Source organism: Patagioenas fasciata, chromosome 2 (assembly GCF_037038585.1).
Source record: "Patagioenas fasciata isolate bPatFas1 chromosome 2, bPatFas1.hap1, whole genome shotgun sequence".
In the NCBI taxonomy this organism is placed as follows: Eukaryota; Metazoa; Chordata; class Aves; order Columbiformes; family Columbidae; genus Patagioenas; species Patagioenas fasciata.
In genome coordinates, this window is record NC_092521.1 from 63,646,321 (window position 1) to 63,670,758 (window position 24,438).

A 24,438-nucleotide genomic window follows, 5' to 3' on the forward strand; every position below is an offset into this window, starting at 1 on the left:
ATAACTGGTTGGACCACCAGGCTCAGAGGATTGTGATCAATGCCATAAAGTCCAACTGGCCATCAGTCAGCAGTCACATCCCTTAGGGATCAACACTAAGGCCAATATTATTTAATGTCTTTATTAAAGACTCAGATAATAACAAACTGGGGGACCGGTCAGTACACTGAAAGGTAGAGCTGCTATTCAGAGGGACCCTAACAGGCTACATCCCAAGAATCTCATGACGTTCAATAAAGACAAATGGAAAGCCCAAATGGGGCTTTCCCATTCACCAGGATCAGCTGTGAGCCAACTGACCAGAAAGTAGTTTTGCCAAAAAGGTTTGGTTTATTTTTTTGCATCCATTTAAGTTAAATGACTGTAAATTATTGTATGACAGATGTTGGGAACTGAGGAGCAGCTCCTGAAGTATATGGCAAAGAAAGGCACCATTAGTGAAAACACTTAACCCCAGGTCCCCTGAACTTGGGCATGAGATAAAAGATGCACGAGTCCCTATATAGCAACAAGAAAGGTGTTTGGAAGAACAGATATGTACTTAAGAGTTTCACTGACAAATTTTCTCCCCTTGTTCTGCTTTGCCTGTTCCATAGACTTTAAAGATACTTTGCTTGGAGTGAATACTGTCACCAGTGATGTCAGCCTCCAGAGCAAAAAGATGAGGCTAATCAGTTTAAAACCACTTGAACAGTCATAGCTGGTCACAAAGAGTTACAGGAAAGGCGGAGCCTGATGGAGCAATGAAGAACTTGGAACTCGTTTCTGCCCAGAAGGAAAGGTTTCTGGCCTCTTTTTATGCCATGTTTGTGGCAGTAGTTACTTACCAAAATTTATTTTTCACATCTTTTATTTAGAGAGACATAATGATAAGAACCTCACTGAAATTAAGTGCTACATAGTCCACTATGAGCAAATCATACAGTTAATAAACTCATGTTACCTTCCCACTGCAACAATTATTCAAACACACCCCGATATTCCAAGTATTTGCAGACACAAAGTAACTCTGTAACAGAGAAATGAGTTAAAAGCTGTAGGATTCATGATAGTTCAACAGCTCATTTTCATCAGCATATGAAAGTCTCCAGCTCAAAGCCCTAGCTTAAGTTATACCAAATATGACTTAAAGGAAAGGTTGCTCACTTAAGTGAAATCTTTTTCAAACATATGCTCCATGTCAAGGCTAGAAACATCACCTTTCCAAAGTAACAATCCTTGAAAATAAATCCTTAGGAAAAACAAATCCTCCGGTAATGTCTGTGCAAAATCAGAGGTAAACACGGTTACTAGAGGAGAGATAGCTCAAGTCAATCTTCTCCTTGAATTATCAACACCCAACCTATCCCTGAGTCACAACAGGCTTTTTATTTGTTTGCCCCACAACCTTCCTCCCCCTGAAGGAAGATAACATACGCAAAACACGCTGATTACATGTGGAAACCTTTATATCTATAGGCATATGTAGATACAAATATAAATACACACAAATATATTAGGGTCCGTAATTATGGTGTGGTATAGAGAGGATGAGGTAGACTGGGAAAACTGAGCTTGATCTCCTGCCCAAAAGACCAGTCTGTGGGGAGTCCAGCTCCTCAAACTACACCGCTGTTATTTTTCCCAAAGTTTTGCTCACACATAGCCCACAGCAAATCCCATTACATTAATGTGCAAAATCTATGTTAATGCACTACTTGGCTGTCAATTTCAAGTGCACAGACGTCATGCAGTTAAAGACTGAATTTCCCTCAGCAACTGTTACTTAGTAACGCTCTGCGCATAAATAGAATTTTATATTACTGCATGTGTGTTGTGAAGGCTAAAATCCATGCCTCAATTCTACAAGAAAACAGGAATTAAAGTCATGTGGGGAACTGTAAATTGAATTTGCACCAGCTATGTTCATCTGCTTCTCTAGGCAGAGAATTTAACTGGACAGGGAAAAACCTATGCATGAACAAAAGGTATATCCACTGCCATTCTCTTGCTGGTATTTCATAATGAAAAAGGAGCAGATAGGACTTCAAAGAAGTTAGACCTCAGCCAGACTTTCTGGTATTATTCATACACTGTGCAGTATAGACCTCAGACATAAGCACAGCAGACTATGCAAAGTTCTTCACCTTCTCCCCTAGAGGTAGGAAAATCCATTGGCTACATAACTTCTATGCATAATTAGTACCGCCAGATCCACAGTCAAAACATTACTAAAAAAAAAAGCTGTGCAAAACAGATGCAGGGCTGAAGAAAACAGGTGGAACATGATGGACACACAAAAAAAAAAAAGGGGGGGGGAGGGGAGATTAGAATTCATCAACTCTAAATATAAAATCTTAATTAGCTGTATTGTATTAACTTGCACATTTGATCCTTCCCATACACAGGCTACTTGTGAATTGACTGATAACCTATTCAAGCCCCTTGAATAACTATCACCATGGGACTTCAGAATCACTTTAGACCAAGAGACTGTCTTTTCAGCATTTAACAAAATAGGTGGTCTACTAGAAATACCTAGGCATCTTTTCAATTCAGTTAAATTCCTTACCATTGCAAAAGACGTATTAACATTACTCTGTTTCATCCCATCCTTTGCCTCTAGCACCCCACTGTTTCATCTCCTAAAAACATTTATTGTAACAAAAGCGGATTATCTTGACACAAAAGCAACTTAATTGAGTTAGATATATTGCATTTCACAAACAAATGTATTATACAAGAGGTTACATGTAAACTATAGTTGCAGTTATTACACTGAGTGACTAAGTATAAACACATGGATAAATAAACACATTTCATTTGCAATTCTATTAGCAAGTTTATGATCCCTTAGAAAACAATTCTAGCACATCTTCTTAAGTGCAGCATTCAAATAATCATTTCCCCTTTCTTCCTAAGAGTTAAGAATTACTATCCTAGAAAAGAATTCTGGAAATTCTAGCAAGCCAAAATACTCTCCCCTCAAAATCCCACCCTCGCTCCAACTCTTCTCCTGTAATAGGTAACTCAACAGATACAAGTTCCCTTTGCAAAATCCCACAGAATCAATCTTTCAAAATACGGGCTCCTAATTATAAGCTTTTTCCTCCACTGCAACTATATCTCAATACTAACAATATTGTAGCAAGTAAGACGTCTTAACTCAGACCAAAAAGTCTTTACTCCTGTTAAGCATCAGGCATTTTTTTCTTTTAAGAAAACAAAACCCAGCCAGGAACCATTTCAAGGTTTGAAACTAACCACACTAAATAGTGACTAAGTCCAGATGCTTAGAGATGTCCCTGAAGTCCTCGTTTTCTTAAAGCCACAAGACCCAACTTGGCAGCACAGCAGCAGAATTGAGAATTGCGCAGGAGACCTGGCCAAGTCTTACTCAGTGATTGGGACAATTAACTGGCCATCTGGCTCTCCGCATGGAATAAAGCAGCTCTGCACCTGCTCTGCCAGCCCACGCTTTGTAGCCTAATTGGTTAAAACAAGCTCACTGGGGCAAAAAACAGAATGACTTGTCAACTGCTGAGACCAGTGCTCAGGGGCTGGGATTGAAGCCAAACCATCCCCTGCTTCTGGTGGAGCCATCTCCCTTGTGGGCTCCACATAAGACACATTCAGAGGGTCTCCCATCCCTGTCATCTAGCGGCAAGAGGCTGAATCGGAAGTGATCAAAGACCTACAATTTAGTTGGTATAAAGTCAACATGGCAAGCCCCATAAGCTTCCAAAACGCCACAAATATTTTATTCTCCCATAATCACGTGACTCAACAGCTGCAATACAGTGTTATTATAGCATCAACTGCATTATCCCATTATAAACTCTTTTTGCAAAATCCCAGAGTAGAATATGATGCCTGAAAGATCTCAGCATCCCTTTTCAAAGGCAGACATAGGGCTTGGTCCCCTGCCTCTCCATGTACTTGGAGTTAAACGTCACTGGCCAGGACATCTGGACAACCTGATGAGAGGGTATTATAACTCAACGCTCCTCACCCCACCTGAATCCATCCACTAGCAGTGACCTTCTGGTTTCCTTTCCCCAGCCTCCATAAAACTTTCATTTTTAGATGGTTTTATCAATCCTCACAGGGCCTATATAATACAGGTTAAAAGAATAATAATAAAATTATAAACAACAGACAAGATGCCAGAGGAAAGCAAAAGGGTGCAACAGGCAGAAGAGGTACGCTGGAGAAATTCCAGAATGGAATTATGTCCCTTTGCCTCCCAAGAGGATTGCAGGAAATTAAAATACAAAGCACTGAGGTCAAAATAAGAGGAAAAAGTGTCAAAGCCTAATTTTAAATAGATATTTCACCTATTTTTTTCTACTTACCAATACCTTTACTTATAAGGCAAGAAATTAGCTGACCAAAATATACAGAAAAATCTTTTATTAATAATTATATTTTTTGAAATACTGAATTGTAGAAAAAAAAAAAAAGCAACATCAAAAGTAATTTGTTGAGAAAATGAATCTGCAAGAATCCTAATGTTCAGGTCCACATTGTCAGCACTTACAAATAATCACACTTCATTTAAGTCAATCTGAATATAATGGATTACAGTGGTTCAGATCCTCCTCAGATAAAATATATTATGCAAGTCTTCACTGAACACAAATTTGATTCTGAAACAAACTGAAGATTAGCACCACATCATAGTGGAGAATCTCTTTCTATCAGCAAGTATCCTGCAGCATAAGGCAAGTTATTTCTCTCAGTAGGAAAAACTAAGTTTTAGTCTTCATTATGTACAGCTTTTGACTGAAAAATCTCATCTCATGTGACCAAGCTCCAGAATAACATAAATCATCCCAAACCTACCAAGTTTTTTGTGTAGCACTGTACTAAAGACAAAACAATCATCACTTTGTGCAGGGGGTCTCAGCTACTGTGAGCTCTAAAGCCTTTCCTAGAACACTCAATATTTATCTATACAATATATTTGTTAAATTCTTAAATATATTTAATTTTTAAATACATAGTAGTAGTAATTATTGAAACATCTTTATTATATTTTATGAAATATAAACATTCCTCAACTGTTACGAGCACTGACTTGAGATTCTCAGAGTCTCACATTCACCAGCCTTTTATCTGCCAAGTCTCAAAACAAATGTAAAAACAGGTTATCTGGAATTTCAGTCATTGGTCAAAAAAAAAAAAAAAAAAAAAGACAGTGATTATTCAGGCCTTATCACTGTGTGCCATAAGGGACATTTCATCTGCACTAGAAAGGTCTGGCTCAACATTAAGAAAACATTTAGCCTGTAGTTCACAGGGAAGATCAGAACGGACAGCTGGACTCCCCAGGGTGGATGGCTACTGGTCTTGCCTTTTGAGTCTCATACAGTGAACACATTTGCTATATGCAGAGTGTCTATACTTGAATATATACTTGCATATTTACATGTATATTTTTTTAAATATTCACTTGTACTTTTTAGAATATGGATGTGTACATACATATATATACATGCACACAAGGATTTTGCACACAGTTCCACTTCACATTGACATATTTTAGCCACGTTTCACCAGAAGAATTCAACAGCAATTCTTAGTTTTCTGCATAAAACAAATTCTTTAACAGGAACAAGGTACAAATGCAAAAAAAAAAAAGCAAAAAAACTTATGCCAAAACAGCATAAAAATGTAGATGACAGTTGGCCATAAAAACACAAGGAAACAGTTTGGACTTTCAGCTTTCAAATATTGCCAATGGCACTACTGGATTGCTTTGTAAAGCAATGTACTGTGCTAGGCTGGTATAGTTGCTGGAAGTCGTATCTCAACACGGAGAGGGAAAGCTGGTTGGAAGGGAAAACCATTTTCAAGTGTATACCCCTCTCTTCTACAGTGTTCCCACCTTCCTGATCAGACTGCCTGTTAGCTGGTCATCTCTTTGCTGTTTCTCAGCATGCAACTGCACCATTAGCAATTAAGTATTATTTCTGGTGAGTCAGAAAAGTCAAAACATGACACTGAATTTAGACTGTATCAGAGATGGAGATGCTGGCAGAACGTAGCGTGCAGACAGAAACTGGCTGTAAGAAGAAGGAAGATACAGGGAGGAAGGAAGAGGGTGTGTGTGAAAGGCTGGGAAAATGTGCTAGACATTTAAGTCATTTATGACCACAAAACCAAAAAAAATATCACTGATTTCAATGTAACAGTCTCAGATAGCAGCTTTTAACGGAGACATTGGCAGTATACTGGAATTTCCATAACTCATCGGAAAACCTCAGCACTACCAACAGTGAATCCAATCCTTGAGCTCTTACACAGAATGGGAGTAACTCAGGACCCGAAAATGGTGACTATTGTTTTGATAATAAGTGACTTGTCTAAGGATAGATCTCATCAGTGACAGACTTGCTAAGATTTCTGGTTCTTAGGTCTTTTTTGTGGTTTTTGAGCTGCAAAGGTTTCACTAGCAAGCCAGATGCCCTCATGCCTCTCTAAAGTCATCTTTCAGTTCTAGCTAAGTGCAGCTACACTGACCTGAATGTCACTCTGTGGCACTATGACAAAAATGCAAGACTTCTGTTATTAGCTCTTCTTGATTATAACTGGTGCTCAGAAGTCCCCCAAATTACCCAGGGTAAGTGATTGTATCTTGGGGCTTTCAGCTCTATGCACATTTTTATATTACTGTGGCCACATCCATGCGATGATGCATTGAAAGATCAGATGGTTCTTAAGAGTGAACCTTATCTCAGCAATCAAGAATAGTGTCATACTAGTCTGCTTAAAAGTTTTTCAATTTCCTTCTGTGAAAACCATTTTTTTTTCCTCCAGCAAATGCTACCTAAGTATTTCCATCAACTTAAAGCAAAGGGCATGAGAAAGTTAAGTGAAAAGGAAAAACATTCCATGACATTTTATCTCAAAGTGGAAAAATCAATTTCTGAACTGTAGCCGCAGACAATTTAAATTTACTCAGTGTACAAATAATTGCAATTACGTAAGAAATTGCTGTTTATCTTTCATCTTCAGTATCTGAAGTGCAAAAAGAAGCTACTCTTAAAGTGATATTTTGTATGGGAAAGCCCTGTATCGTTTCCTTCTAACGTCCATTCCACACTTGCTGAATTTACAAACGAGAGCAAGATTCAACTTGCCTTAGCAATGTGGAATTCCTCTTTCCTCGCAGCAGAACATGGGAGTTTTGGCTTTGTACCAATGCACAGTGTAAAACCAAGACTCACAACTAGTTACAGTGACCTAGCTGCACAGTCACACTACAAGTGTGTGAAACAGAATTAAACTAAAACGTGGCACCAGTGGTCCTCTTCTCAGCTGCTGCCCAGGAGCACCAAAGACAACAGAACTAGCATTAGGGAAGAAGATGAGGATAAACTTCAAAATGCTCTTATACAGGACTTTAATACTTTGATAAAAGCTACAGGACAGGTTTACCAGTCATTGTCTTAGCTGCTGGAGATTCTGTGACAGTTTGGTCTCAGGTACCATAGGTAAAGCTCAGCAAGCTCTCCAACAAGTAGAACACACTTCACTGTAACTGATTTTATGGATCTAACTGCATTCTAAAGTAATACACTATTGCAAAAGATTTTTTTAGGCTCTTCTCAAATATAACTGATGGAAATTCTAGTTTGTTACTCTGACCTATCTCACCCACTTTCAGAATGGGTAATACAACATGTCACCACATGCTGGTCTATGTACCACCACAACAGTAAAAGCACAAAAAGGTTACGTGAGGAAGGAAGAAGATACGGCTCTCTTTCAGGATCTCCAGGTCACTTACTGCTTCCTCAAGAATAAAAACATAAACAACTTCACCTCCATTCTTCCAGTGTGAAGATGCTAAAGCACATGTTCACAGGCTGAAGTATCAGCTGAGTGTTATTATTATTATTAAAAAAAAAAAAAAGCCATCTCAGCAACTAGAACAGTTGACAGGGAGTTCACAAAGAATGTGCAGTGCGCTACACCCCTGTGCTTCCAGCTCCTTGCCAATTTAACTGGTACTGTCATAAACTCATTTGAGAGGATGTTTATCCAGGTCTATATCAAGGCTAACAAGAAGGGAACTATAGGAAACGACACCACGACAGCATGACATCTGAAGCACAAGACCTTAAAAAGTACAGAGCATACTTCCCTCTTCTTCTAGTCAGTTCTGCAGGCTGAGGGTGGGAGAACAAAGCCCAAGACCCTACAACTCCTCCCCAGCCAAAACCACAGTGACTGCACCTCTTCCTTTCGCACCCAGGCAAGCTCAACCAGCTCGAGACCTAAATCAGGAAACATTAGTACTTCTCAGTTCTGCGCACAACAGAAAAGCACGCTCTCAACATACTTCACATAACAGTTACCTACATATTTACTCATGTTTTCACTGAAGGTATGGATCTAGCAACACTCTGCCAAGGTTATACAATTCAGGCAGCTCTTTAAAGACTAATAGGAGGTGCCGTGGCACTGACCAGAATGCAGAATCATAGAATGTCCTGAGTTGGAAGGGACACACAAGGATCATCAAGTCCAGCCCTGCACAGCAGAGCACTGCACCTTCAGTGGCCTTCACATACACACAACAAAGGGAAACATGGAAGTGTAAAAGTTCCAGCTCTGAACCAGGGACAGTTTGTGTTCCACACATGCTTGCAATGAGCTTAGTATATTTTAGACACTAGAAAGATTAACTATTATAAATACAATTGACCCTATTAAATTCAGCACATGGAGAGTTTAATGAATAATCAATTATTCACACACATTACTTGAATTTTAGACACATAAAGTGGTCCATTTAACTTTATAGTAGAGCTACTTGCCTACTTAAACATTAGACATAGGCTTCCAATACCACACTGAATGATGGTCTTAAGGTTAATTTTTGAGGACAGATGTCATAGCTACTGCATACTCTGCATTCTCAGAGGCTTCATTTCTGTATCACTATGATATCACCTCACTAGCTGAAGCACATTTGTACCTGAAGGCTCCACTCAAGGTCTGCAAGTACCACTATTAATACAGTTTGACACTGCATCTGTACCAACAACAAAAAAAAACATTTAGACACTACAAAGGTTAAGAAACTAAATAGGAAGATAGAGGGAGCACAACAGGATTTGCTCAGGGCCAAATCTCAGTCAATGGCAGAATTTGAAGAAAACAGACATCTATCAAATTTTGCTGGTCTTGCTTAACCTGGCTGCTCAGAACTTCCCTTCACACCCTAGAAGTGAATTTGCCTCTTCCAAAAGCAGCACTTCCTTGTACCAGGCACCAGCTTAACCAGACATTGGTCAGTCATGGGAATTTCTACAGTCTGGAACCTGTAAAACCGGGTAGTGAAAACACTAATCAAATCTCCCAACATTTTAAAGTTTTTCTCTATTTTTCCTTTGCCTTCAGAAAGATATTGGCTTGAGAGGAAGTGTTTTAATCAACGTATCAAATTAAAAAGAACACACTACTATAACCAGTGTTCTTTATTGCTTTACTACAAAAGGTAAAACTCTGAAAAAACACACAAATGTGCTAGAAAACAAAAATAGTTCTATACAACTTTGATATAGGGGAAAAAATGAAAAGGCTGCAATCTGCTTAATTTCTATAAGGTAATAAGACTATTTATTTAAACATAATGAAATCAAGTGCAACTTTTTTAGTTTTTGAGTTTTTTTGTTTGGGCAGGTTTTTCTTTTGGTTTTTGGGGGGTGTTTTTGTTTTGACAGAAAAGCACATCCTAGACTTCAACATCCACATAAGCTGTATGTCAAGTATCTCTCAAACTGTCACTATTAATACATCTAAAACTCTATCTTATGAAAGTAATACTTCAGAGTACCTAATAGAGCAAAATAAAATTACTTCATCTGTTGGAAGCACCAGGAAGCACCTGGTAAAAACCACACATATGGCTGAGGTCTGTAAGCACTCCCAACCATGAGAGGTAAGGCATCGGATGAGATCAGTGTGAAAACCCTTTTGCTTACTGATCACTGAGAACTTACGAGATGAACAATACAACTACCAGCCAGAAATTCACCTCCTTCTCATCAGGGAGAGCCAGAAAACTTTCTGCCAATGTTATAGGGAGTAAGGTTGTGCAGGATGCAAGTTTCTGAACATTAGCAAGACAATCAAGGGAAAAAAGAGGAGAGAAAACAGAAGCTCCTCAGAAACACCATAGAAACCATACGATTTATTGATACATGCTCACTGTAGCAATTTAGTTTGAACTTTTTATACTGAATTCTCCTTAAACACGAAGAACCAGTTAGTTTATTAAAATTATCAAATCGAGCACTGTGAAACACATGCTAGACTCTAGGTATCATACATACATGGAGGAATTAAAGACAAGCTTTTTCATAAGTTTACTACACAGCAAGACCTGGTCATTGTTAACAGATAGTTTTGGTCCAAACAAGACATTAAATTGTAGACTGAGTGCCTGTTTTCAGTTTTTCCCTGTGAGAAACCGATCTACTGTGGCAATTTATATCTCTCAAAGGATTTGAGAGTTAGATATCAGATGCAGCAATTGGGTTTGTTTTCTTAGTGTTTATTTACAGCATGTCCCAGGTACGTCAAGGACATGAAATAGGTAAATAATCCAGTATTTCCAATAATCTAACATATTCCAGGCCTGTATAAATTTCTCAAGTAATCCCTTGACATGGCAGGACAGTGAGTTATAAACTGTTATCATAAGTCACAAGCTTGGTTTCCAGCTTCCCACAGTAGTATGTGTCCTGGGACACACAGAAACCAGGCTCTGTGGACTTGGTACATTTGGGAGTTGCTTTGGAATAGATGGGACGATACCAGAAAATGTATTTCCAACCCCAGTGAAGTTAAGGGCCAGTTCTGACAGTACCAAGAAGGTTCAAAGATTTTGGGATGGCAATATATATGTTGTGCAGAATTTTCTGAGGGAGACAATTGAAACAGAGAGTAGCAGAGAACTGCACTCTTGTAATACTTTCAAGCAGCTTTCATCATTACAAAAGAACACATTGCTCTTTGTAGCTTAACAGTGCCACATGGACACACGTTAACTATAAATCCAAAGACCAATAAAACTTCAGTCGTTTACTCTTCTACATTTAGCTCTCCAAGAACTTGAAGGAACTTGGAGCATGAAGGACCATACTTTTTTTTTTTTTTCCTTGCTGTTGCTTAGATATATTCTTAGATATATTTATGTAAGTTTAAACCCAAGCTAAGAACAAAGTTAAACAAAATAAATACTTAAATGTTTACTAATGCATTAAGAGACAGTCAAGTCTCATAGCATCCAAAGTAAAAAGAAAGAAGAGAAATTGCTGGGTTCACTGAATAATTTTTATGTATCTTGCAAAAATCAGATCCATTAAATACAAGAGAAAGAAATCTGACAGACATGAGATGGAATATGTTATTGCTTTGAGTAAAACTGAGGGGTTTGCAAATATTTGCAACATTACTTAGGTAAAATAGACCAACTCTTTTTCAAAGCATCCAATTAATTTCACAGTACCTCCTATAATTTATTAAATGATCACTGTAGCTTGGCATATTTCTAGATCAAGAGAAGAACAATATTTTGAGAGAAGTATCACAGCAAGGGAAGTTGTCTTCTTGTCTTTTGTAAGTTTCCCTACTTGAAAGCATCTTGGCGTCACGTTAGACATTTGATGAAATAATTGATCTCCAGATCTCTCTTTCTATTTTTGTAATTCAAATACCCAAATTTACTGAACGTAAAGCAAAGCTAGATGCAAACTCAAAAAAAAACCCCATAATAATTGCTGTATTACAGGACATTTCTCGGACAACCAAGAATGATGACTGCTGCAGTTTGGTAACAGTCTTGCTGATGTCACCATACACAAAATAGGCATGTGGAGAACTGGTCCATCAGTTCAGGAGCCAGTACAGTGTTTGTGCAGCAAACCTGGCACCACAGGTTCAAAGCAGCTGGTTGAAATGATATTGTTCTTTGGTGCTATATTTTTGGGAAAGAAAATATAATGAGCAGCCTGAAGTTACAAGTAATGAATTTCAGAAAGACCCTTAACGAGATGTTAAGTCTCTTTCACTGCAGTTCTATTTTGTGAAGAACAAGGACAGGCACTAAGCATTTCCACTGTAGTCTCTGCAAGCCTTCAGCAATTGTCTCCCATAAAACACTGCAAGACTGGTGGTAAAACAGTTCTAATTTACAGCTATATTCAACAACAAAGCTACTTTCAGCTTAAAAAAGAAAAAAAAAAAAAGTGTATGACACATGGTTACTACTGCTGGTAACTTTAATGCTGCCTGTAAGAAACGAATCAAGACTGATTAGTCATGTGGAATACATAGTAACACCTTACCCATAGATTTCCTGATTTTAGTTCTGTGGCCTTATTTCTTGTGACATAGTTACTGTCTTACATACATAAAGGGAGATTTTGATCAAGCATTGCCTATTTTAAAGTTTAGGGTTTTGGTGTTTGGAGTCTTTTTTTTTTTTGTCACTCTAGAAGGATGAGGGACAGAAGATATTGCTACAGAAATAAGTGTTCCCTTCAAAAATATTTTTGGTAAATAAATATTGTATTCTTACAGAATCAAGTATTTCCCATGAACGACTTGGGAAAAAGAAGAAATTAAAACAAAATTGCAGCAATCCATTTCCTTGTACACCTGCCTTACACACTTAGTGCAAGACTCATGGCCACCTGACTCTTGCTCACCACTGCAGAACAATTGCATCGCCTGCTACAGTTTGAATAATCTTTTCCTTTTTGAAGCTCCATGTGCCTGACGACTCACTCACCTGCCACCCAGATGCAGACACATATGTGATTCCACAGGGAGAGAAAAGTTATGATGCGTGTTTTTCTAATCAGATTTTGTACTCAAAGACCAAAGCAGGGTATATGTGGTACACAACAGCCCATCAAGCTCAGGGTAGCTGCATTATCACACCAGCAGGATCTCACAACCATTGTCAGAAAGCATCAAAGTATTTGGCTAAATACATCTGTTCCTTGCATTTGACTTGGCTGGATCTGCACAACGGAGTTTTTTTAGATGGGAAGTCTACAAGACCAGTCACTACAAGACCACATCTTGAGGCTCACACTATTGTTTGTACTGAAACTGAAACTTCGGCCACAAAACCATTTTGTAAAATACTGCAGAAACACAAACCAAATCCATATCTAGGCAGTTGTCCTCTCTTCCTGCTGTTTTCTCCCCATTTTTTCCAGTGTGTTTACACACTTTCGTGAAGGAGATAGCACAAAACTAATAACTGTATAAATTCTAGTCTGTATACCTTTTAGGGATAGCTGCTTGTCTGCCACAGCAATGCAAAATACCCACATTCCTCCAGATAAAGCACAGATCTGTTTACATCATCTGTCCAATGCAAAGGGCAATAGCTTTATACAGCGTGAGCTCAGACTGTAAACTGTTATTTTTGGGTGGGGATGGGTGGAGGGAAGTTAGCAGTAGCTAACAACAAGAAGCATTTCTGTTTTATATATAGAAAGACCTTTTTTTAAAAGATATGTGTGAATTCTCTTCCGGTACAATGTAGAAAAACAAATAAACAAGATATTATCACAAGGCAAACAGAATACCACATTATGTACAAAATACACAACCATGTCAGCAGAGGTTTAGAAAGCAAATACTTCTAATGAACATTTTGACACTTCTCATATTTTTATTTTTCCTCCTCGCAAGGAGATTTTTAAAGCTGTATCTCCTCAGACTGACAATCTTTTCCTTCAGAATTCTCTTACTTTACTTGTTTCTACATAGTTTCTTTCTTATGGATAAAGCCAATGACTGCTCAAATGGAAAACCGTCAACATGCAGAACATAATTCAGCTCACCGGCTCTTTAAAAATTTCTGCAATATCGCACTTTTAAGGCTCATTTCATTCATTTCCACCATGACTAAGAAGCTTTTTATTAGCTATGATCTGATGCAGGAAAACATCACATCTCATTAAATCCAGCACAGCAAAATCCTGGTTTGGCCAAATGTCATTGACCCTCTGTAAAAAAAAGGTGGTCATTTTACAGTGACAAGTACAAAATAGTTGTGGTGAAAGTGATCTGGGAAACTCACTAATGTACTAAAAATACATATATATTTCATAACATACATATTTCTGAAAGTGGCCTTTCCTCTTCAATTTTCTAGACTTACCTTGGTTGACTTGTCAGTGCTATGTTCTCGTTTTCCTACATGGTTCCCCATGATGGATCACCAGAACTCCAAATTCTGAAAAAATAAAACCAAAACAGCATTTTTGAAACCAATACATTTGTACTGAAATGCAAATTAATTTTTCATATGACGCAGAACAAAGAGATAGTTCTCATACAGTAAGCATTTTTACAGCCCAACGTAAGCTCTGTGAAAGACACTAAGAAAATATATTGCTTATCTGGTCTATTTTGTACACCTAAGCAATACCAGAAAGTTTCTTTCTTCTAAAACAAACAAACAAACAAAAAATATGTGTGTATATATATATAAACAGAGGAGGAAATTTAAAGGGTTTATTGTGAAATTTGTACATAAAACAAGACTAGATAAGAAACCAGGTAGAGGGCCTCTTTTGGTATTATAATAGCATAACAGAGTAATATGTATCAAGTAATCTGTAACTACAAACTTCCATAAAAGATCAAGTAAGTTCTTTCAAATTCACATTTGGCTTTATATAAACAGCAATTACTGAAAAAAAAGTACCACATTAAACTACTAAGAATTTGCTGTGGAGGTGAGAATGGATATGTTCTTTACAGCCCACACCTTCATGACGAGCACAGAAGAAAGGAATGCCAACTCTTTCTTTGTATTTTCTGGCTCATCCTGTTGTATCTCAGCTTTAACAGAGCTTATGTAGGTTAAACCACAACACTCAAATTTCAGCTTTTAGAGTACACTTGTGGTTATACTACATATTTCTTACAGAAGCATGTGCTTGTATAGGATCTCATAAACAGCTGCTAACTTCAGCCAATTTAAACGCAGTGCAACGGTAGCATTTAAAGCCCTGAAACCTAAAACTACATGCAAAAGCAGTTTCAAGCGGACTTTTTCCTTTCAGAATTATGAACTGAACTTTCAGTAATAAAGTTCAATTTCTAGTGCACTACTCTGCAATAAACAAAGGTATATACCATAAAACCTTAGCATCAGAAATCTTGGCACAATGCTCTCACTGGGGGCTGAGTTATGCCATTAAGCATAATCTTATGAAAAGGCCTGGCAGAAAAGGACAACCAGACCTTTACTGTGGCAGAAAATGCATGAAGTAAAACAAGAGGCTATTAACCAGTTACACTCAGTAAAACATACCCCAGCTACACGCACTGATTTGTATATCAAAATACTATAGAGACCTTGATTACTTCTAACTTTCCATGACAGAAATGTGTACTTTATCAGAACAATCTCGCCCTGTATTTCTAGTGCAACTTTTGGAGAGACATAGATTTTTATTCCCTGCTCACAATGATAAACTTTCCAATTAGTCAGGGTCTGCAGTGCTCATTGGACTATTCACTGAATTCTATTCGCCCTAAAATCAAAGTGCTATCTATCACTGTATCTGATTAAATAATTCCTCACAAATATCCACTTCTAACATCTTGCAAAGAAAAAACTAAAAAACATACAAACTCAGTAAGTGTACTGAAGATTTTTGGCAAATTGGAAATATTTTTTTTTTTTCCCAAACAGTGCAACCTATTGCATAGAAGATTAAAAGAAAAAAACCTATCCTTTCAAACTGTGAAAGCAGCATGATCAATTCACATTTTTGTGAGATTATGAAGATTTTCAAGGCAAAACCCAAATATATTCATATACACTGAGTTTAAGAGCTGAACTACCTCAGACTGACCTTTCCTCTGCAAATTATGAGCAGCAGCTCACCTCCCACATCACCTACTTCACAATATAACAAAATTAGAGTGGGATACAAAACTGTATGAAAAGCTTACAACGGAATATAAAGGCATCATGTTCCATGAATTACTCTTCCAGTAATTTATCAGAAGATTAACTATCAAAATTTAGCTGTAATAAATTTACATTTAAATAAACAGATTATGGAGCCAATGTAACACTTGCAAACCAGAACTTTGTACCCATGAAATGCTGAGCATAGTAGAGTCCCAGTCCTGCAATGCCAAGGTAGAAAAAGATACCAGCTACAGACAAGCTATGCTCTGAAACTAAGCCAGATACATGTTTAAAAATAATTTGTTGGCCAGTGGGGGAAAAAAAAAAAAAATAAAAGGCAATAAAAATTTCCATGCTGTCACATGGTAGGTACCTGAAAACGATAAGGCCAGTTTTCTGCTCAAATGTCTGTGCAAAGCAAGCAAACAAAAACGAAAACCAAGCAAACAGACAAGTGTATGAAACAGCTGATTGATACACTCCTGATTCCCACATCCATAATTCCTCCAACAAGATGCTAAAAATTACACAGAAAAGGGAATCAAAAAGAAAAAAAAAAAAAAAAGGCTTAGAAAAATGGAAACCTACAATGCTATTCAAAGTTCAGGAGTGCGCTTTGAGAGTACATCCGCCTCTCGGCAGAGTGTTAGATTTCTCTACAGGAACAGACTTATAAGCTGAAACTAATGGCATTAAGCCTGTAAATCTGCACTTGCTTCCTTTATTGATTAAAATATGTCTGAGGGATAGCATGTGGTCCAAATTCACATGATTGACTCCTTCTTATTCTCACCTCATATCCACAAACTAAGACTAATACAACTAGATTTCTCTGCATCTTTTTCATGCATAAATGAACGCAGATGTTTAAACTCAAGATAAGTTAGCTATAGGCACCTGTTATACATTCCTTGTGTAGATATAAAGCTACATTTTATCCGCAGGGAAAAGAGCAACCAGCTATAATATCCTAATTCTTCATGTCACCTGCTAAGTGGAGAAAACTGTAAGTAATCTTTTGGGGAAAAAAAGGCTTCCAAAAAAATCCGATATTAATTAGGAAAGAAAAAAGTATAGTGCTAAATATTCTGTAGACAGCTGATCAGGAAATTAAAACATACATATATACAAGCCTGTAAACACTAAAAACATTTACAACAACAAAAAGACCTAGTTTTTCACTTTAGCCTCAAGAAGTCTGCCTTACTTGATTTAAAACCGAGCACATGGGTCATTCTCACTTCAGGATGAAAGTATATCCTGAAGTGTTAAGTAAGATCTGAACAGTGGTTTTTGTTCTTACTGTCATGAGGAGATCACACTGCACAGGTTCTACCTGTGCCAATCTTCATGCAATGAGGTGAGTCACTGACTTCAGTGAGATTACTCATTGTGTGATCTTTGTAGGAACTTGCAGCCAACTATTCAAAAAATCTGAGCTTGAAAAAGACTTGTATCTTCTTTTTAGTCACCTTCATAACATACAGGTTGTCAGACTAATCAGCTCTGTATGTAGCAAAACAGCAGCTTTTTGCACTTGTTAACAAGTGTCAGTCAACTGATCAACATTCTTGTTTGCAGAGGAATCCGTACATGCTTTAGCACTGATTAACAGCCACGAGAACAGCTGTGAAGCTCCAAAACAATGCAAAAATCAGTATTGTAGAAATGCAGTAACCTCCTTTGAATGCAACATGAATCACACCTAACAGTAATCTGCCAAAATAGGCCTGAACACAAGATCGAGCTTATGACCGCAACAGCATTTGCCCGAAATCTTCCTGGTGAAACCCTGCAAGTTTCATAAATCCGGCAGATGAAAAGATTTTGCATGTGAACTTGAGTCACCAAATGAGACGGGACACCACGCAGGTCTGCAGCGATGAGCACAGCACCAGCTCCCCTACGAAACTCCTCGCCGAGACTGTAGGTTTCAGCATATTGAAAACCGTCTGAGAGGCTGAGGAAATAACGGGCCGTGCAAGCAAACTGATTTAATAGGACTAAAAGCTGAAAACATTTCGGCAACCTAACAGCTCTTTAAGGGTGAAGCGAGTGAAGGAGGGCAGGCAGCTGTGAGGCATGGCTGCAGACATCCCCAGCAACATTGCCCACAGCCACAAGCCCAGCCGAACCAGCTCTGCCACCCAGGCCTGGGCACTTCCCCATTCGTGACTGACACAGGAATAACTCCAGGTATCCAGTCGGCTACAAGTAGTTCCAAAAACAGCCCAGGGATTTTGCCTGGGGAAATAAAATTAAGCGTCTCCTCCCATCAATCTACCTTCTTACGGAGTCGGTCTAGGAGGTAACCTGACGGAAGCTCCAACCAAGCTGCCTTCCCGCTTTTTTCATGATAGGAAGCCCTATTCCAGCTTGCAACAACTACAGACACAGCACTGCCTCACACAAGGAGAGAAACCTCTCTTGGCTGTCTGACAAACACAAAATAGTAATAAAAACTGCACAAATACAAAAAGGGATGGAAAAAACCTCAGTTCTACACATCACACTCATAAACAACACCTATCAAAATACAGGTATGTTGGGATACCATAGCTTATTTCTGTTCATCTCAGCAGTTAATTAAAAACAGGGTTTTGTAAACATGTATCATGATTTTCTACCTAATTCCAGTCTGCCTGTTAAAATTAAATATGTATTTGTAGTTCAAAAAGAGGTTCTGATCATCTTCTTGTACACTTGCACTGTCCTATAAAGAGGTTTAAATTATTACTTAGAATTTTCACTGAAATGCAGAAGAACGCTTCCCTAAACTTTTTGAATACACCAAGAAATACAATGATATCACTTTCTGCAGCTTACGTTGTTTTAACTGCAAAACAGCATTTTCTTACTCACGGGAGCCTGAGAAAAGTTTACCCCTTTTAATTGTCAGACAGAAAAGTGTCCTTCCCCTGTAATATCTCACAGAACATTGTAATTTTTGTATATTCTAAATACAAACAATAAACTTTAGCCCAGGCACTGGTTTACAGTGACAGCTCACTAACTGTAATCCAGGAATTACAAGGGGCTATAAAGCAATGGACCTGGAGCACCTTTATTGAACATTAATGGCTACTTCACATTAAAGTACATAAACTACTAAATGTAAATCAAAGGATGCTGCAAATGGATTGTTAAATATGATCCTTGAAGAGTAATTTAGTTATGTAAAATAAGGGTTCAATCTTACCTCGTCCCACACACTTAGTTATGACTCAACAGAACTACACATAATAATAAAGGTATGCAAGTACTTACATATTTACAAGTATCAGAACATCATCATTACCTTGTCTAGGAAAACATATTCACCACAGACTGATGTTGGCGGATAATAGCATGGTGCTACAACGCTAGATAGGTTTACCAAGTGTTTATGGCCTTACTCACGTATAGGAAGGGTAACCACAGAATATAAAAATATTTGAGGAATTTACCCTGCTAAATAATGACTATTCTTATCCAAATAAATATTACATTTTACTACTACGTACAGACCTTGTTAAAGAAAATAAAAACTGTAATTACTTTTAAGAAATGTGCAAGTTCTGTCTAATTTTGGTAGCCCTCTAATGGAGACTCTTAATTACAAACTTACCCATCAAAATGACATGCAAAAGATTTAATATTTTTTTTTCTCCTCACGTCAGGTCCAGGTTATGTAGTTTGCTGGGAAGCAAGCTGACACACTGCCCAGCATTGGCTGCCAGCTAAATGGAAATCTTCTGAGTGTTTTTTTTTGGGCTCTAAGTGTGATAAATATCTTTGGAAGCAAGCCCTTCACTTCAGCCTTCTTTCAAAACAGATTGAGGCGCCAGGCACGCCTCATCTGTTTCTTCAGAATTCCGTTTTCCTGGTAACTGGTACTGCAGTGCACCAACAAATTCACCTGCGGTGGGCCCAGGTGAGTGACCTGCAGCCCAGTCCCTCAGCAGCCACAGCCACATGCTGCACAGATAGGTGCAAGCAACCACTGCACAGAAGCCGCCTGCCTTGCAGGCAAACCCTGTCCTTGGAATCCCTCCTTCTGAACTCAAGTATTAAATTATTTCATAAAATAAAGTGCTTTATATCTCCTACAGGTTTCATCATTATTTAACACAGATCACATTTTTCATTATCTGTGAAACTGCATAGATCAAACCTTATTTCACTTTTGAATACCACAACAATCTTTCTCTGAGGAACACTTCCTGACAGAAAAATACATTATTCCAGACACATTTCTGTCATAAATTATCAAACCCAAGATTTCAGTGGCAACCATAACATTTAAATCAGAGAAGTCACCAGGAGTTTAGTAGCGATAGGTGTAATTAATAATGCTTATACAGTGACTTGTGTATCAGAGTCTTGCCCTTCCTGGCCTTTCTAGACATTACAGCAATTTCCATATTTATAGATGACTGTACGTGCCTTAGCAAGGATCCTAGACCTAGAAAACCATCCCTCAGAGAGAGATGGGCCAAGTTCTGAAACATTATTTCATACTGGAGGACTGTTTAGGTCTGCATAACATACAAAACCTAGGATTGCTTCAACTGACCAATTTTTCCCAACTTTCTGTAAAGGATCAGACACATGATCATTGGTAACTTTTTTTCCCAACACCTGTATGCTCCAGAGACAAAATTATTTGATATTGCAGTAAAATAGATTCTCTAATTAAAACAAAACACACACACACATAAAGCCCCACACACACGACAGAGAAAGATAGAGACAGAATGACTAAGAACAGAGAAAAACTCATCCTATATACTGTAAAGATATGCAGTAGTCTCCTAAGACCATTACTTTCCATTAGCATTCTTTCTAAAGTACTGTATTTCCTTTAGGAGTCCACTGTGCAGCTGTGGACTTCAACCTCTTGGCCTCGGTAAGTCAACAACTAAAACGTACATGCTTGTCCGAAATGCTAAATATTTTTTAAAAGGTAAACCAGCATACAATAATATATAAGGTAAGTGCAGTATTAACCAGGAAAAAGAAAAAAAACAAAGTGTAAAATTCAAACTGAAATGATAGAGCATTTCAGGCCAAAGTAATAATCTCACCAGTACCAGAGGGGCAAAAAGTACAGAGCAATCAAGAAACCGTACAGACAAGTATCATTACCTGTTACTTGGAGACTTTCGGTTTTTGAGATTAAAGTGTTCTGAAGTCAGACAAGACCTAACATCTGTTTTCACATAAAAATGAAAAAATACCATGAGAATAAAAACAAGACATATTTGAAAACTCACGTGTTTTTCCCCTTCTCTGCTTTGAAAAACAAGTCCTCCCCAAATGGTGAACAGTATATTCTCCCTTTTAAAGCGCAGTCACCTGAACACAGCCACATCAATGATCAGCATTTCATTAGCACACTATAGAGACTGATGACAAAACGCACACCTGCAGTTCTAAACACACATGAATCAAAGGCACTGTATGCCGGCTCTTCTCATATTCAACAGACTGACAGAATGTACCAGATGATTCAGTCTCTCCAGACACCGTTAACTTTACCGTGAGAAACAGTGAACCCCTATATACTTCTCAATTAAATAACTCAATTTAAAAAAAAAAAAAAGGAAGAAAAAGCTTCTCTCTTTGCCCGACCTTTCCCTCCTGCTGTTCTGACTTCATATACAATCTATCTATACTGCAAACGTATTAACCAAAAGAAGGTTTTCCTGTAAATGTTCCTCTGTTACCTTTGGCACAAATATTGATATTACGAAAGGGTCTGACTTTCACCGTACTCCAAGCTGACTTCCCTGTTGGCTTAATCTACTGATATAAAGCCATGTCTCTCCCTTCCCATAAACACAACCCTAAAGAGGAACAAAACCCAATCTTTCTTTTCTGCCATGGAAAAATTGTGTCCTTAACTATATGCTTGCATTTCTCACGTTTTGTGTATTATGTTCCTCACTTCTATTTGCCTCCTCTTTTAGTAGCTTGATTTCCTGAGCATTCATGCATAAGATTATGCTCTGAAAGTATTTTTTTTTTAAGTAATTTGCTGGAGACTTAGTCCTTAATATTTTAATTTGTGAGTGTGCTCAAGGTTCATGTGACAGCCTAACAGGTTACCATTATCCACAGTCCATCAGCATAAAGACAAACAAGCCAGTTCTCTAGCTTGAAATGGTTCACTATGCAAGTTGCAAGTGATGCCTCATGAAGCTTAAGTAAAGATTTGTAAATTCCTCTGCTCCTAAATGAATAAATAAATTTAAGAACAAAGTGACTTACAAAGCTGTATAGAAGCATTTTTTCTGTGCTCATGAATGCCTATATGAAAACACAAAAACACACCAGTTTGGGATTTTCTCTGGCAGTGACACAATGGTTTGCTTTCCTTTCTGAACAAAGAAAGCAAAATAATTTTTTTGCTAAGGATAATTGTATATCTGAGAAATAAACACATCTGTCTCCTTTTCAAATGGAATTTTAGTCCAGGTATTTTGGGCTTTAGTTGTTTAGATTGGAGTTTCAGGAGGTTACAGTCACTACATGTGAGTTGTTGCACTTGGAATTTTGAATAATTGGTGAGTGACAGCAGCAAGTCAGGCAATGAAATCTGCATGAGAAACACTTCAGTTTTTACATCACCCTGATACAATTATTGTACTTGTGTGCTTCTTCAAATGTGCTTCCAAGTACTCGTGCCTCACACTCAAACACTGCCTCATTTTATCTCAGTCTTAAGTTTCATGTACTAATATTGCTTTCCCAACATTTATCCAACCTATGTACAAGGACAGTAGAGAAATAATCATTACTGAATTACTATTGAAGACAACAATGGCAGATCCAGGGAAAAATTTCTATTTGAACACAAGAATGTACAAAATGTACTCAAGACAATTATTTTCCCTTCTTTTGTTGAAAAGAAAATCAGACTTTTTATTTCATGGTAAAAGGAAGACAAAAGAATGTGACAGGCCAAATACTCATTTCTTCAGCACAGTTTTCCAATGCATTTCACCATTTATGTCAAATTCAGTGAAAAACAAAACAAAACAAAAACCAACACATAACAAAATCTTGCAACATGTCAAAATAATAGAGTAAGAAAACATGTGTTCCAGTAAGAAGACTAGCAGTGTATTCACCTTCAGAGATCATTACCAAAATATACCTCAAATCCACTACATGATTAAAAGTTAAGTAAGTTTATATATAATATTCATAGCACCCATCACAAGAATATCTTGCTTTTGAACAAGGTGCACTTGTAAAGTACGGGGACAAACTATTATACTTTTATTCTTAACTGTTTCTAAAAGAAGAAATTGTTTCTAATGTCATCATTAAAATCATGACACAGTCCACAGCCTTCAACCAAGAGGGAATTTCATTCCAGACAGCATGCAAAGACAACAAGGAAGTTCCTTCCATAAAGGTCTTGCAGTTCATATATACAAAATTTGAGGAGTTAAATGTTTCTCCCATATTAGAGCTAAAGAACAAAGGCGAGGTAAGTTAGAGGCAATAAGTGAAAAACTAATTCAGAAGCTTAGGCCGATGTTAGCAACTTGAACCCGGAGTTGCAATTCTGAAAACCCGTTCTCAGCTACCGCATAATGCTGGGATTTGTAATCACAACAGACACCTCCTTTCTTATTTTGCAAGGGCTTTGTGGACTTCAAGTTCTGTCATCAGTCATACAAAATGACATTCCAGCCATGATGACGCTGCCAAGCAGCTTCACATGACTTTACACCAGAATGCCATCAATATACAATGAGGCTATTTCTCTGCCATCCTAGCTCTTAATTCAGCAGATTTTCTCAGACACAGAAAATGCTAACCATCAGGCCCAGGCTTATCACAAGACAGAGTGGAAACCACTGTAATACCCCCCTTCCATGCCTTTTTTAAAAACAGCTATAGCAAGAGGTCACCCAAATCATTAGATAATGAGCTTGTGATTAGCGTACTCACACAGGATGTGGGAAACCAGGGATCATTTTAGAAGATACTGAGCGGAAAGATCAGTCTGACTCGATCACAGGATAACTGTGAGTCATCAATGTGATCTGGCACGGGAAAATTAAAAAAAAGACAAACAGACCTATGCTGTATCATGAGGGGATATTTCCAGTCAAGATGCGGAAGAATTCATGTAATAAAAACCACTAGCATAACCTCAGCTGAATACAAGGTACGATTCTGGTCAGCCATATATAACAACATGAATTTTTTACTTGAACAAGATGTGAGGATGATGAGAGCAATAGGAGCCTCTTATATAGGGATAAGACTAAAAGCCCATGATATGTCCAGCCTAAGTAAAGCAAAGCCAAATGAGTGTCAGAAGAAGAGAAAATCCATGCTGTCCACATATAAATCTAAGCTGAAAGAGTGTTTCTAAACATCAGAAGAGCAGGGCTCTGGAAGAACCAGAGAATTGTAGGAAACCTAGCTACGCTCAAGAAGGAAAGCAAGAGTCTGACCAACCACTATATTTCAGAGCCTGCGTGAAT

General features: G+C 37.8%; 1 protein-coding gene across 9 annotated transcripts in view; it reads right to left on the reverse strand.

The window, feature by feature from the left end:
* Positions 1–24,438, reverse strand: part of MBP (myelin basic protein) — a 115,321-nt gene that overhangs the window by 73,823 nt on the left and 17,060 nt on the right. For 7 of the 9 annotated variants that reach the window (XM_065831425.2, XM_065831423.2, XM_065831424.2 and 4 more), the window contains exon 2: positions 14,180–14,254. In XM_065831425.2, the coding sequence (XP_065687497.1) occupies positions 14,180–14,230 (51 nt within the window). In that variant the 5' untranslated portion in view covers positions 14,231–14,254. Of the gene's footprint in view, positions 1–14,179; positions 14,255–21,076; positions 21,101–21,204; positions 21,327–24,438 lie in introns of those variants that run through there. The other 2 variants (XM_071804316.1, XM_071804318.1) reach the window with 2 other exon arrangements.